This window comes from Capsella rubella, unplaced genomic scaffold, assembly GCF_000375325.1.
Source record: "Capsella rubella cultivar Monte Gargano unplaced genomic scaffold, Caprub1_0 scaffold_2, whole genome shotgun sequence".
NCBI lineage: Eukaryota > Viridiplantae > Streptophyta > Magnoliopsida > Brassicales > Brassicaceae > Capsella > Capsella rubella.
This window is the reverse complement of record NW_006238922.1, coordinates 1,095,222-1,110,058: the sequence shown is the minus strand read 5'-3', so window position 1 is coordinate 1,110,058 and position 14,837 is coordinate 1,095,222. Positions and strand designations below refer to the sequence as shown.

Below are 14,837 nucleotides of genomic sequence, written 5' to 3'. Positions count from 1 at the left end.
TGCCATTGGAGTATCAAATCGAATGTTGTCATTTGGTATAGTTTTTTTCATACCATGAATTCCCAAAAGTCTTGATGGGATATACGTATATGTTGGTTAAAAAGGTACATTTATGTATATTAATATAAAGATGTACGTGTATGTATTCATGTATATGTGTGTATACGAAGAACTTATATGAGTACTGTTGTACAAAAAAACCCAAAAAACTTTCTTAGATTCTCAATAATTCAATGACAGATCTCCACATCTATATAGGTTTTTGAGGGTGTAAGATATTGGATTCTCTTTTGTCAAATAGGAAAGGATAAGACTCTTTAGTATTTCATAATTTTTTTTGGTTATAATTAAGAAAGTGATTTAACATTTGATTGATGATTAAAGTTTTAGTACTGTTGTAAAATGTTGTTAAGATTAAGAAGAAGACAAATGTCATTATGCTAATCAGGGTTGAACAGAGTAGTTCAACCTCTAGAAACGAAATTTTGATAACATATTTAGGGAAAACAACAACAAAAAAGCATATTGTTTCTGTCTTGTCTTTAGAAGGCTAGTTAAAAAAAATTATAATTGACGGCTTGTTAATTTAGACACCAAAGAACCATTTGTACTTGCCACCACCATATAATGCTCTCGAATTTTTAAGTCAATTGATTGTAATACTAGGTGGTAGAAATCTCTTGCCACTTCAAAAAGTGATCAATCACATTAACACCACTAACCAAAAATTTGTGAGGCATTTTAGAGTTAATTTACGAGGCTATTAGCAATTGTTAGCACTTCTTCTAACGTAGAATATAGGACACCTGTTTTTTAACAAACAAAAATAGCATGGGACACCTGTTCATCCCTGAAAATAGTATATAGACTCCAAATATATTCATTTAGAGCTGACAATGTAATCCATAAATTGTCATTGTGGATTTGAAGAAGGAAATAGTGTTACACATTTAAGATTTTAATACACTGCAAAGAATAATGCATAATGTATGATTTTACTTTATTTTATCATCTAGTGCAATTTTATTTGTAAATGATCATAATGAAAACAGTATTTTGATTAGTTGAACGTACGGTAGAATTATCAAAATTTGACAAATATAAATCAAAAAAAAAAATGTTAAAGCAAAGATATCAGTATAAAGCTTTATTTTTCTTGCTTTTAGGTTAAGAACAGTGATTCTTTGAAATCAAAAGTCTTAGAAAAATCATATTTATAATATATTGAAAGAGGGAAATCGTCAAGGCAAAGTTTTTACTTTCCCCATGAAAGAAGAAAATAAAACTCTCTCCTCAGCCACTGCCTTCACTGCCATTTCTGGCAAAGAAAAGATAACTGAGAAACTAATAGATAGAGAGAGATTACAAGAAACCCATCAAATCATATTTATATATTTTCCGAACACTCGATTTTTTTTACTAGCTTCAATTTGTTTATATTAAATGAAAGTATTTTGCTATATTCAGTTATCCGAATATGTAATATACGTTGTATGTAGACTAAAAAGAAGAGACCCCAGGCAAGATAAAATTTACAAATGCATTTACCATCCAAATTTTAACTATATAAGAAATTAGGAAAAAATAGCAAAATATTGGATCTAGTTTTATGCGACTTTGAATTTGGATGCAATGCATTTGTAAAAACATACTATCACATTATTTCATAATATTGTTGAAAACCTTATGTCTATAATAATAAGACAAATACTCTGAAAGCAGTAGGGATTGGAAGGAGAATGAAAAGACATCATTACTAAAAAGCGATTTTGGATGTTTATATATTCTCACTAGTAGAAGAAACTAAATACTTGTTTTTATATGTTAACTGTTTACATAACCGAAAGCAAATTCTACTAATCAAACTTTTTTCCTCAATTTGTAGTCTCCACTTGACTGAAGTGAACGTAGATCAACTTTTTCCAAAACAATAATATTTAACTCAATACATCGATGAGTATTTTTTGGGGCTAAAACTAAAATGTTTAGAACATCATTATTTAGGGTTTTAAGCAAATTTTTTGTTAAGAATCTTTTTATATATATAAGTTATTTCTTAACAAATTTGTTTAAGAAATCGTCAATAATAATGCTTTTATTTAGAAGTGAAAATAAAGATCTCAACTCTTATCATGTTTAACGAGAATTATATAACGATCATTACTAATGTTTTTATTTTTTTTATTGAACTCCGAGCACGTTGAGAATTAACATGTGCGACAAAACATATCTATAATTGTTTTGTTTGCTACATTTTCCACTCATACCAACATTATCAAGAGTATCTTTTGATAATGTTACTCTCAATAATAAGAAATAACATTCAAACAATCATATGTTGATATATGTCATAAGTATGATTTATACTGAACTAACTATTACTAAAAAATAATTTATACAACCGACTGTCTCAAGTTCTTCCACACACACACTTCATGACATGTGAAACTCGATATCTAATAGTCAAGTAAATGCTCTGTAAGTACGTAGGATTTAAGAGAATCTATCGGTTTCTAGGGCAATCATTTATCACTTCTTTTCTTTTTAAAAACAAGAAAAAACAAAAGGACTTGAAACTGTTACTTGCAAGTTTTATTTAGTCCAAGTCAGAGCATATAATCTGCATTTATTATAAAAGTTGGTTCCTTCTTTTAGATGTTTGTAAATTATTTTATTAAATCATATTAAAATTATTATATAATCTTATTTTTTACAGAAATGCTAGGAAAGCAAGTGGGGACAGTCCGAATGTCTTCTCTCACTAAAACCCTAATGACCCTACTCTCTCTCTCTCTCTCTCTATCTCTTAAACAGTAGAGCTAATCTCTCTCTAGTCTCTATACTGTTTTCTTTTATAGCTTATTTAATAAAAATGAATAAAACTAACTATTACGTGGTTTTGTTTCGGTACCTTTGCTCTTTTGCTATCACACATCGAGAATCTGATTCTCTTGTGTCCATATACCTCAATCCAATGGAAGAGATCTTATTATTCAAGACGGCCAAAGGAGGAATTGAGTGTTAGGATCCGATTACTAACACAAAACTGTATAAATTTTAAAAAAACTGTAACGGTAAATTATTAAGCAATAATATAAAATTGTAAAAAATAATTAAAGTATACAAAATAGTGTAAATGTTTTTGAAAATATCGTTTTTATGATTGGTAAGTGTTAAAACTTAAAACGATATATTCTTTCTTACCGCAGCGGTATAAAATAACGGATTAATATTTATATAGTTTATTTTTTAAGAATGTTTGGCACTAAATTAAAAGAAAACCTTGACACCTAAAAATAAAAATGAAAAAAAAGAGGCAAGACCAAATTTTTTGTTTCTTTTTAATTACTACAAACGGATCGAAATTATATAATCTCCAAGAATTCAAAATATGTTTTAAAGTACCACTCCTTTTAATTCGAGTCAAATCCAAATCTTCTCTATTAATGTTCATATGCTCTTTCTTGTAAATTATATAATTTCAATGCAAATATTAGACAGCTCGACGTCAAATTTTGAAAAGATTTCATTTAGTAGATGAGTAAATGTTTTAGTGACCGGTGGTGTTATCACTAACACATTAAACGCGATATAAAGTTAATTATCTTACGGGTAATACATGAAAGAACGTGATGCATTATGTCATGGTCTCTTTTCTTGACTGTTCTGAAAAGCTATTTTTATTTCCAAATCATTAAGAAGATAAAAAGTTTGAAGTCACTTATTTTATTGTTTTTTAATCGACGAGATTAGTTGTTGACCACAAACAAAACAAACTGGGTAGTAGCCTAGTAGGATCCTCGAATGGAGCTATTCCTTTGGCAAATTAATAAAAAAAAATTAATAGTTAGAACTAAAAAACTGTATTGCAATTATAAATTCTTAGTTGGTAAATTCATATAGCTTTTACATAATGATTTGGGGTTTTAGTTATTTCTCAGAGAAAAAACTATCGGACACGGGTGATCAGGGTCGGCTTAATTACATTAGCTGATTGATTTACATGGATTTATACTAATCTTAAAAATAAATGAATATACCTGTTTGTAAAGAACCCATTACAAATTTGTGAGAATATTTGTAAATTATTGTTTGAGGAAATCTCTTTTTTTTTTTTTTTTTCCAAAGCATGCCTAAATATTTGCAAGTGAAATGATGTTGATAAAAAACATGTTTTTGTTTACATTATAAATGGATGTTCTTTTTCTTATGGATGTTCTTTTACATGTCACTTTGATCGTCTTGCTTTTTAAAATAGTCAAATTAAATTTGATTAATAACAAACTCAAAATTATTACAAAATGATAATTAAGAATGATAAATGATTATAGAATAATACCGTAAAAATAAAAACGGTACATAAAAACTATAAAAAAAAACTATAAAAAAACTGAGAATAATGTTTTCAATAACACTTTTTATATCGCTTTTTTATTGGTAAAACAATACACACATACAAAATCAGCATATAATTATCAATCAAAACCATTCTCCATATTATATAAAATGTCCTGAGAAAATGTGCGTCCTATACATAATTGGCATCTTTCCTCAAGCCCCTGGCATTTCCAGGATCGATAGGTGCAAGATTTTATGCATATGTACTACTAACTTGCACATCTTCAAAATAGACTATGATCATGATGAAGATGTTGGCAGAAGTCGTTGAGCTGCTTAAATATCAATTAAAATGTAAATGAAACAGAACTTTCTTTGATTATTGTTTTTCTTTTTACTTTTTTGGAAGTTGAACTTTTCTCTCTTTAAGAAAATTTTGTTGAAGACAGCTAGGTTGTGTTATAATGGGATGCTTGATGTTTGGATACGTGACAAAGAAAAAAAGTTGGATTCATGTCTCGGAGATTCTATATGCTTTGATGCTTTGTAATAATAATAATGCCAAACATTATTGGAGTCTTGACCCTGTAAAATTTGAAGTTCTATATTGTTTTGTATCATGTAAATGTTTAGTGGTAGCTCCATTAGGTAGTCCACATCTTTTATTTTTTTCAACTTTACTGATATATATCATTATCAACCATATCTAGGTTACATTGATATCTGTTAGTTTCTCTTAATTTGATGAAAATGGTTGTTTGATAAAAGATAATTTTCTTATCTCCAATGAGAAAAGACATTATTTATGGAGAAATCATAATTCCATTTCATCGTATTTCTTTGACCTTTTTAGTATTAATCGTTTGTTTCCTTTTCATACAATTTTAGTTTTTGGGATATTTTATTTTTGTCATGCTTATATATGTAATCTTAATCTCAAATATTTCACTTTAGTATTTTTTTTAATCAAAATCAGATGAAAACAAAATTCATAATACCCTAATTATGATATAGATCTTGGACTTACGATACTGCCGCATGTATCGATCACTGCCATTGTTTTTTACATAGCCGTTTAAAGTAAAATTCTAATATAACTAAAATAGTAATTTGCAACAATTTTAACTAATCTAATAGGAGTTCAAAACTCCTAGTGTTGAAATCATCACGAAACAAATAAAAATAGTCCGAACTGATTTATAACCTGTGCCTTCTAGGCACTTTCCGAACAGTCCTAAACTGGTACATGGTTCTCACATGCACAATATAAAAAATGTGATTATGTCTTCCTAAACTAGTCAAACAATTTTGTGTCACCAATCACATATTCCATATAACCTATAGATATGATCTCGTACTCCTTCCTACATTCATTTGAACAATATCACTGAAACATATATTCCCACTTTTCTACATTCTATTTTAAGATTAGATGCCATTGTAATGTAGTCTGATTTGAGTTTAAGAGATTAAGGTTCCTTCCGATTGGTTGGTAAGACACGTAATTACAAAATCTATGTTGTCTAATGTGATTAAGCAAGTAATTAACCAATAAAAAAAACAAACGGGTATTTGCAATTTATTGTACCAAAAAAGATAAGAGAAAATGGACAGGGATACGTCCAAAATACACTTAAAAAGTTGTATGGTATTTTGTTGCTTATAACATCATGTATAATGATTTTTTATCATACAAAAAGAAGCATCATGTATCATTACTCCATGTCTATCTCTTTGGTCCAACCATGATTTGACACGTAGAAACAATAACGGTGAAAAATGTTGATACCATCTTCAAGAAGAAGATGATGTGATGATGAAGAGATGGCGATGATATAGTTTATATATATATATATAAGAAATCCATTATGGTAACCTTCACATCATAGTAGGTCCATAGGGTTCCCCGTGAAAGATATCACCGTACCCACAAATATCAACCTCAACATAAAATGACAATATTTTTGGCGTAATATGACATTTTAATTACATATTTATGTCCTTATTGAACATTGCAACTATTTTTATTTTTCATTTTCAACAATATATATTCTTCTTTTATTTTCATTGTGAATTACTACTAAAGATAGCATACTATTATTTTATTTTCATTTTCAAAAATATATTCTTCTTTTCTTTTCTTCTTGATTACTTCTAAAATAGCAATCTATACTTTCATTTTGCACACAAAAAAAAGAAAGAATATAACTGAGTAACTTTTGTTAATATACTTTTCTTAATGAACCAATCGATTTTCATGTTCTCTCATATTTGTTAAAACGTCGAATAATTACGTTAATGTACAATGAAATGGAAGCATTTCAACACATCTAGACAATCCAAGGTTTAGGTAGTCGCAGATTTGTAGGGCTAGGGTTTTCCTTAGCACTATTTATACACACATCCTCATGTTTACACACGACACATCCTCATGTTTACACACAAACTCGTAGATACATACGTTATAATAGTATACAAACTCCACGAAAAGTTTATAAGAAATTAAAAGAGAAATATAAAAAGAGGAAGAGAGAATAAAGGAGAAAAAGGTGAGGTTGTGAGACGTCAGTGAAGAGGGAGACAAACTACAATCTCTCTCACTCTCTCTCCCCTTGCTTTACGTCACCTCTGTCTACTATTGAAAGATTTGTTATTTTGTTTGCCTTTTTCTATTTTTATATTTTCTATTATTTTAATTTATAAAAGCATACTTATTATATTCCAATATTTTCTTTTAGTAAGATATAAAATTTAGCCATGTTTTCTATTATTTATTTTTGAACCAACGTGGCCATGTTTTCTTTCTTGACGATTTGTTCGGTATTGACGATATATACTTATGTTCCAATATCCTTAACCAATTAAATCCTAATAAAATCCTAATTTATGAATTAAAAAAATATTCCATGGTAAATTATGATAAAAATCACATTATTTTATGTCTTACACTAGAATTTATCAATGACATGTATATCAAGTACATATCTGAATTAGAAGTTAACACAAGTTATTACAAGGAAAAATAAACTAAAGAACTAATTTTTTTTAAGGGATGATGATTGGTTATTTTCTTACAAATTTTTGTTTTGTCATTGTATGAAGCGAAAAAAATGAAAATAATAGAAAGAGTTTGATAATCTCAAACCCATGAAGGCAAGGCAATAGCAAAAAGAATCAAAACTAGTTATCAACCAAAGAAAAGAATTGACTATTAAGTCATGTAAAACATATGAAACTCTTAAGGTTTGACTAGGAATCAAAAGCAATTTGGTGAAATTAAAAGTGAAATACTAATTAAAACTATATAGTGGCACAGCCACAAGTCTTAAGTTAGGAAATGATAGAAACGACATAAGACAAGAGATTGATTGGTAACTACAAACGTCAAATAGATATTCTCCTTGTTCCCCTCTTATACCAAACATTCAAACAATAATGGCTTACATTTGGACCACCCAACCTTACCTTTCTTTCATTCCTATATGCTCAAATTATTTTTCACTAATTCTATAGCTCTGAATCTCTGATTGGTACTTTGCTATATCGACAGGACTACGACCTAAAGAATTAAAATAAAAAAACACACTCACAAACAAAAAATAATACAAAAAAAAAAAAAATAGTCCATTCTTCAAATTAAAGCTTATGTTGTAGTTGTATATCTCATAATATGAACACAAATCTTCCCCAATATTTGTAACATTTTGGGTTTAGAGGCATCTATAGATAAAACTATGACATCATGTGACAAAAGTGTAAGGAGAGCAGATTTTACATAATAATAGCAAACAAAATTCAATACCTTAGAGGTTGATTACAAATTTACAACATACTTAGTCTTGTCTCGAACCCTAGACTAGTAGGAACCTCTTTGGTCACAGACTCACAGCAATTGACACTGTTTATTTGAAGTTCTCACTAGAATAAATCAAATATAAAGATGATTCAAGATGAAGTTCAAGAAGATCGTTGCTAGAATTACGTGGTGTTTTTTCGCAAGGAGACAAACATTGGTATTGGGGTCATCTCCATTAATAACTAGTAACTTGTCATGATCAAGCTTCTTGGCTGTGTTCTTGAGCTAGCATGAACCGCACGTTTATAAATACACCTTTTTTGTAAGGAAGTTGTTTAGGGTTAAAACAAATCTCTTGTAAGAGAAGAATATCAAATGCTCCTGTAGGCTTTTTTCATTCTTTTAGAGCGACCAAACTTAGATGTTACGTTCACATGTAGAATTAACATTATGCATATAAGTCCATTTCATAATATAAACAACACCGATCTTCAAAGGAAATTGGACCGTCCGGTTTGTAATTGTAACTAAAGCCCAAAATAATGTAATCAGCCTTATATATTGCTCGGACTAATAATAATGAACCCAAGTGTTGTGTACTCTTTCGTTGATCTCCCAAGATTATGCGTAGACTAATGTCTTGAACTCTTGTCTTTTTAGAGGTCCGAGTGTATAATTAAAACGTCTTCAATCATTGATTAATATAAAGAACAATTGTTTGAAGAAGCAACATTTGACAATTGATGCCTTTCTAACGGACAAATAACCTTGTTTAAGAACAAAACAAAACCAACCAATAAAAAATAATATATAATTGATATCAAAAAAGATATGAAATTATTTATATATAAAAATATCATAACATTGAGAAATACGTGCGATTCCCTATAATACAAAACGTAAGTCAAATAAAATACGTTACTATTGAAATTGAATGGTACCCACTAATAATAATAACATACTATAGTAATGTATTATTATTACATTTAATATTTTATATACAAACTTGAGATCATCTAACATAAATATAACTCAGAGACCTCTAAAGAGACAAGAGTCGTTCCTTGCGTAAACATTTATTGAGTGGAGCCATTGAAGCTTTTATGTTTCTCGTGAATCTTTTGATTCAAGAAGTGTTATTTATTTCTTGATACTTTTGTTTTCTCTTTTCTTGGCTACGGGTTTGCGTCAGGATGAGTCAACTCGGAGATCTGCTTAGAGAAACAGAAGAAGATGGTGGAGGAGGAGGAGGAACAAGAAGTGATGAGAGGACGACGATGATGTTGAGTTTACTAGAAGAAGACCAAATCGACGGTGGAGATCGAACGATGAGCAAATGGAGTTTGTTGAAGCAACGGCTGAGATTTGATTGGGTTGGTTGTTGCGGTAAGCCTCTCACTCTGCGTTTCAGAGCATCAGAAACACCAATCGTTGATGAAGACGACGAGGAAGAAGAAGAAGAAGAAAGTCAAAACCGGGGCGTTGACTTTTCGGACCCGAGTTCGGGTACGGGTTCGGAGTTGGGTTGTTTGACACGTGGCGCGACGAGGAACCTTGCTGAGGCTTTGGCGGAGGAGAGATTAGCGCACGTGACTGCTGAGACTTCAGTTGTTCCTGCTGCTAAAGTACCGTTGATGAGGTTGCTTGCGGAATCGGACGGCTGTGATTCGATGACGACGACGACGTGGACGGGTTGTGATCCTGTGTGTTGCGTGTGTATGGGAAGAGAGAAAGGTGCTGCTTTTATTCCCTGTGGACATACGTATTGTAGAGTTTGTTCAAGAGAGATTTGGATGAATCGTGGTACGTGTCCGCTCTGCAACCGTTCGATATTTGACGTTCTTGATCTTTACTGAAAAGATAAAATTGTTGGATTGATGTGATCGACGGTGGTTATATGTTTTGATTTCTTTGTGCATAAATATATTTTTTAGTTACAAAGAAAGGATGATTAATATGAAAAGTTTACTTTTAGTTATAAATGAATAATAATATTCTTAATCTTTCTTTTTTTTCTATAATTATAGTATCGTCATAATTTTTATAATCTCGGTTAGTGACACCGATCGATCTCATTTCACCCATTTTCTGTAATAATAAGATGATAATCAATATGGCAATTTATTTTTTAATTCTATTTTTTAGTGGAATCAATGGGAGAGCATTATTTTTTACGGAATTTTATGAATAAATTTAGTAAGTTTTTACTTTCTCTTATTAACTTTAAAATTAAATAGTCATCATCTATTTCTATCGTTGTTAGTAGAGTTTTTTTTTTTTTTTTTAATTAGTAAAGATAGTTAGACGGCATATACATTAACTCTGTTGTGTTTTTATTGAACACAATAATCAGTTAGACTCAATTTGTATATTGTCTTGCTGTCTTAACATTGATCGAATGATAGTGATACGACACCCTTGCTAATTACAAAGATTGATGTAGGCCTGTTTATACATATCGTCCGTTATTGGGCCTCATCAAATATATATACATGGTCCACTAGTTTAGTGTCGAGGTTGTTTCATATATATTTTGTTCACTGGTCTCTACATTGATAATTTGAGAAATCTTACGAAGAAAATTTTGAATGGTAGAAATACGATTAGATCAAAACTGTTTTTGTGGCTTATGTCAAACCAAAACTGTTTTTGTGTGGCTTTTAATGACAAGACCAACTAAAATGTTATGCTAATTACCTTTCTTTTTTCGTCGACATATTAATTAATCTACATTAATAAGGTCATCCTATATACAATTGTTTCGTTACAATGTAGTGTAGACATCCATACTTAGCTAGAAAATGGGCTACTTGATAACATATTTGCTTTCTAAAGAAATGGACCAAATGGTTATCTCCGAGGCATACATGAGCTTGTGATGTTAACCTTACATGAAAATTACACGCATATATGTGTAGGAGAGAATCTAGGCTGTATTAAATTATGAATGCATTTCTATATTATTAGTAGGTTGGTAAAGTTAAATCACATCGTGAAGCATAATTATCAAATTATCTAGTCAAGCTTCAACAATATTCTAAGTCAATGCATAAAATCATAAGACAATATACTGATGTAAGGAAGTATTATCAATAACAGAATATAAAACAAAGTGATATATCTCTTTCATACAGTACATAAACATTCCATTTTTTAGAATTTATTCCCTAGCTACTTGAAAAAAAGAAAACAAAGTTGTATGTATAAAGCTGGTTAAAGAGATTATTCTATGTGTCAATTTGTTTTAAGTACAGAGAAACAATGTGTTTTGAGAAAAATATATGCCTTCGAGACCATAACTTTTGGTGGATTTAGAGTCAACTTCAGAAATTTTTATGTGCCGATCATGACGGAGAGCTACTGATGTTATGTACCTTACGTAAACTATTTGGATTCAAATTCAATATGTGGTATAAGTAAATTGACAAATCGTATGAACAAGTACAACCACATCAATTTTTTGTTGACGATTCTCTTTGGTTTCGTTATTTTCCTATTTCAAATGTTATTTTTGGAATGTCTTATTATCCTTTTACGTAGTTTTTTTAAAAAACATTTTTGAAATATTTATTGTTTTAAAATATGATATTTTCAAGAAAATAATAATAATTATTATTATTCGTTAAATTGTTGTTTTCGGCATGTAAAAAACGCAGAAAAAGACTAGATGTTAAAAGTGAGTGCTGTATTATCTGCCTTTAATAATAATAGTAAAAATTTACAATCTTACATGTCTAGATGTTATAAGTCTATAGATATGTCAAAAGTGAGTGCAGTATTATTTGTGGCTAGTGAGAGGAGATGTGTCATGGTCGATGTGACCCAGGTAATATACACATATATATATGTGTATGTATGTAATATAGAGATGAGAACAAGGCATGTGCATCAAGTTCCAAAATAAAAGTTGAGACAATGTCGTCCATGTTCATGAACCCATCTCTCATTTATGGTTAACCCATTTGGCACAAACCTTAAATATGTCCCCTCTCATGGACCAAACACATTTAACGAAACACACCTTTCCGAATATGGCAATGATCCCCATCCACATCCCACCATTTTGATTATTAATTCCCACAATTCTCATGATTATAAATTTATCATGGCGACCAAGTTAAGTGGTTTGAATTTAAAATAAAGTTGTGTTTACACGTTGATGTGTTCTTAGCATCTAAACGAGACGAAACCAAAGATTAATAGATAAACACAAAATATGTTCTAAACTCCCAAGTTTGGGATTATTGTTAAATCTGCATAGGTTATATATATGTAACTCTCATATTTCAAAAACGAAACCAAAGATTAACAGATAAACACAAAATATGTTGGTGGATCGATGATAAGGTAAAGTCTAAAAAATATGCTAATAAGTCTCACCTAAATATGAGTATTGGTAGACCTAAGATATGATTATTGAGTAGAAATGAGACCGCACAAGTTTGCCATAAAGAGGGAAGACACGAGACCAAATTATAGCATTTAAGGGTAAGATTCATAGAATTTAGTCCAAAATCCATAAAAAAAAAAAAATGAAGACTTACTATTTTTGAATCCATGCAATGCATGAAATCATGTCAGGTAAATATTAAAGTGCCAATCATTTCTATTTCTGTAACTGCAAAATTACCTAACTTATTAATAAAAGTTTAGCTTTTGCATATCAATATGATGATTGGTGACACAACAAACCCGATTTTTTTAGTTCTGTATGGCGAATTATAGTAAACTTAATTAGGTAGGTCGCTACAATTACTTCATATATTAAAATACAAGCTATAACTCCACTATCTAAATGACTAAATACTATATGGTTATGTTCGAACTAATTGCAGAAACATGATTTATCCTCGATTCCACGATTTTAGATAGCAATTAAAAGTTCATATATAGTATTGTATCTACTGAAGTTATTGGTTTTATTTGGTAACTATGTACAGTTTTGATACATAGTATACTACTTTGAAGGTTATTACCAATTATAAAAACGTTACAACTCCTGGTAATCAAAAAAAAAAAAAAAAACGTTACAAAAAAAAAAATTATTTTTCAAATTTTCTATACAATTTTCGTATACCGCTCTTTTAAAAAAATATTTTTGTGCTATTCTGTAATAGTTTACCGTTCTAACTTTTAACTAACAGTTTTGTGTACAGCATTATATATGTGTGCTACTAATCGAACTCTTCCTAATTGTTTTTGAAAAAAGAAATAGTAATAAAAATATTATATTATATTATTTGTTATGATTATTAAATATTAAATATGATTATTAAATATTATATTATTTGTTATGATTATGCAATTAAATATTAAAAATAGTAATAAAAATATTAAACTGTGTTATGATTCTTATATTATTTGTTATTTTATATAAAACTTGAAAAATAGGAAATAATGTATACCAAAAATAATATGTTAATCTATTGCCAATCTAAATCCATTAAAAAACATCAAATAAACGATATTTTTACCTCTTTTATCTTTTCATCAATATGAAAAATGGCCGCAATTGCAAAGCTGAAAAGTTGATCGACAATTTCACATTTGGTCTCTGTCATCATTTATTCCAAGCATGCGCCTGGTCCTTCACATTGATTTCTATCAATTTTCCATCTATTTAGTTCGATTTGTTTATGTTTTATTGTTCTCATTATCATCAAAAGTTTAATAGTGATCACCACAAATAATACAAAATTTAGTGACTTTCGTATTTATCCCGAGAGATACATCCGCGGATCCCACTCTCCTTTTTGGTTCTTCACACCATCTTTGGCTTTAACACTAGATAAAGTGCAAAATTCAGATCTTGTAAATATAGAGTTGTGGTTTGGTAATTATAAATTTTGGTTATTTGGTTTAACGTTTCTCTAAGGATCCATGTTCCTAGTAATTGTGAGATGTGACAGAGATAAGTAGGTTACATGTTACTAACTTAGAATCATAGTAACATTCAAACAAAGCAAACTCTGATTTTTAGTTAAAAATAGTCACCTGTTTTTAGTTATTAACTTAAGACAATTTGAAGGGCGGCCATAAGTATCGTTACTGTTTTCCTTAATCGATACTTCGAACCTTGCATTAAATATGTTATAAGAACCTTAATATATAATGTTTGGTTCCATCAATAAGTCATTATTTAAAAAGCAGCCAGGGATCAACCAGTTAATCTAATCAAGTGTTGCATATAATATGAAGAATAAGTTCTTGATCATAAAGAATGGATAACCAAATCAACATGATATTTCCTTATTTATTAATATATCACCAACTTATTGTATGTTCACTTCACATACTAACTAGGTTCGGACCCGCGCTACAGCGCGGGGGAAATAATTAACTATATATAAATTTTAGCGGATTAGGATATGTTACATTTTAATTTTATTGCAATGTAGTTGATTACAGTGAATTATATATTTGTATAATAAGTTTAAATAAAATAATAAACAAAAAATTGAATAAATAATAATACATTGAATTTTGATACAATTAAAAAAACAGTGAAAAGTTAACAGCACAAAAAAAAAATATTCAATTGACCCTTTTATCGTAAAAGTAGAAATATACGTAAAAATTACATACTTACAATTTTTGTTATGAAGTATCAATCCGTAACATAATTCATTTTGCAAAAACCGTTATTCATAACTCGCTTTACCATTATAATTGTGATTTTGACAAACTACCCGTGAACTATCTA

The 14,837-nt window shown here is 29.5% G+C and overlaps 1 protein-coding gene across 1 annotated transcript; it reads left to right on the top strand.

Annotated features, from left to right (window-relative positions):
• Positions 1 to 9,180: 9,180 nt before the first annotated feature.
• LOC17895584 (death-associated inhibitor of apoptosis 1) lies at positions 9,181 to 10,111 on the top strand. The gene has a single exon (XM_006301460.2). It carries the CDS (start codon positions 9,328 to 9,330, stop codon positions 9,988 to 9,990), a length of 663 nt encoding a protein of 220 aa, XP_006301522.1. The 5' UTR covers positions 9,181 to 9,327; the 3' UTR covers positions 9,991 to 10,111.
• Positions 10,112 to 14,837: the final 4,726 nt, after the last annotated feature.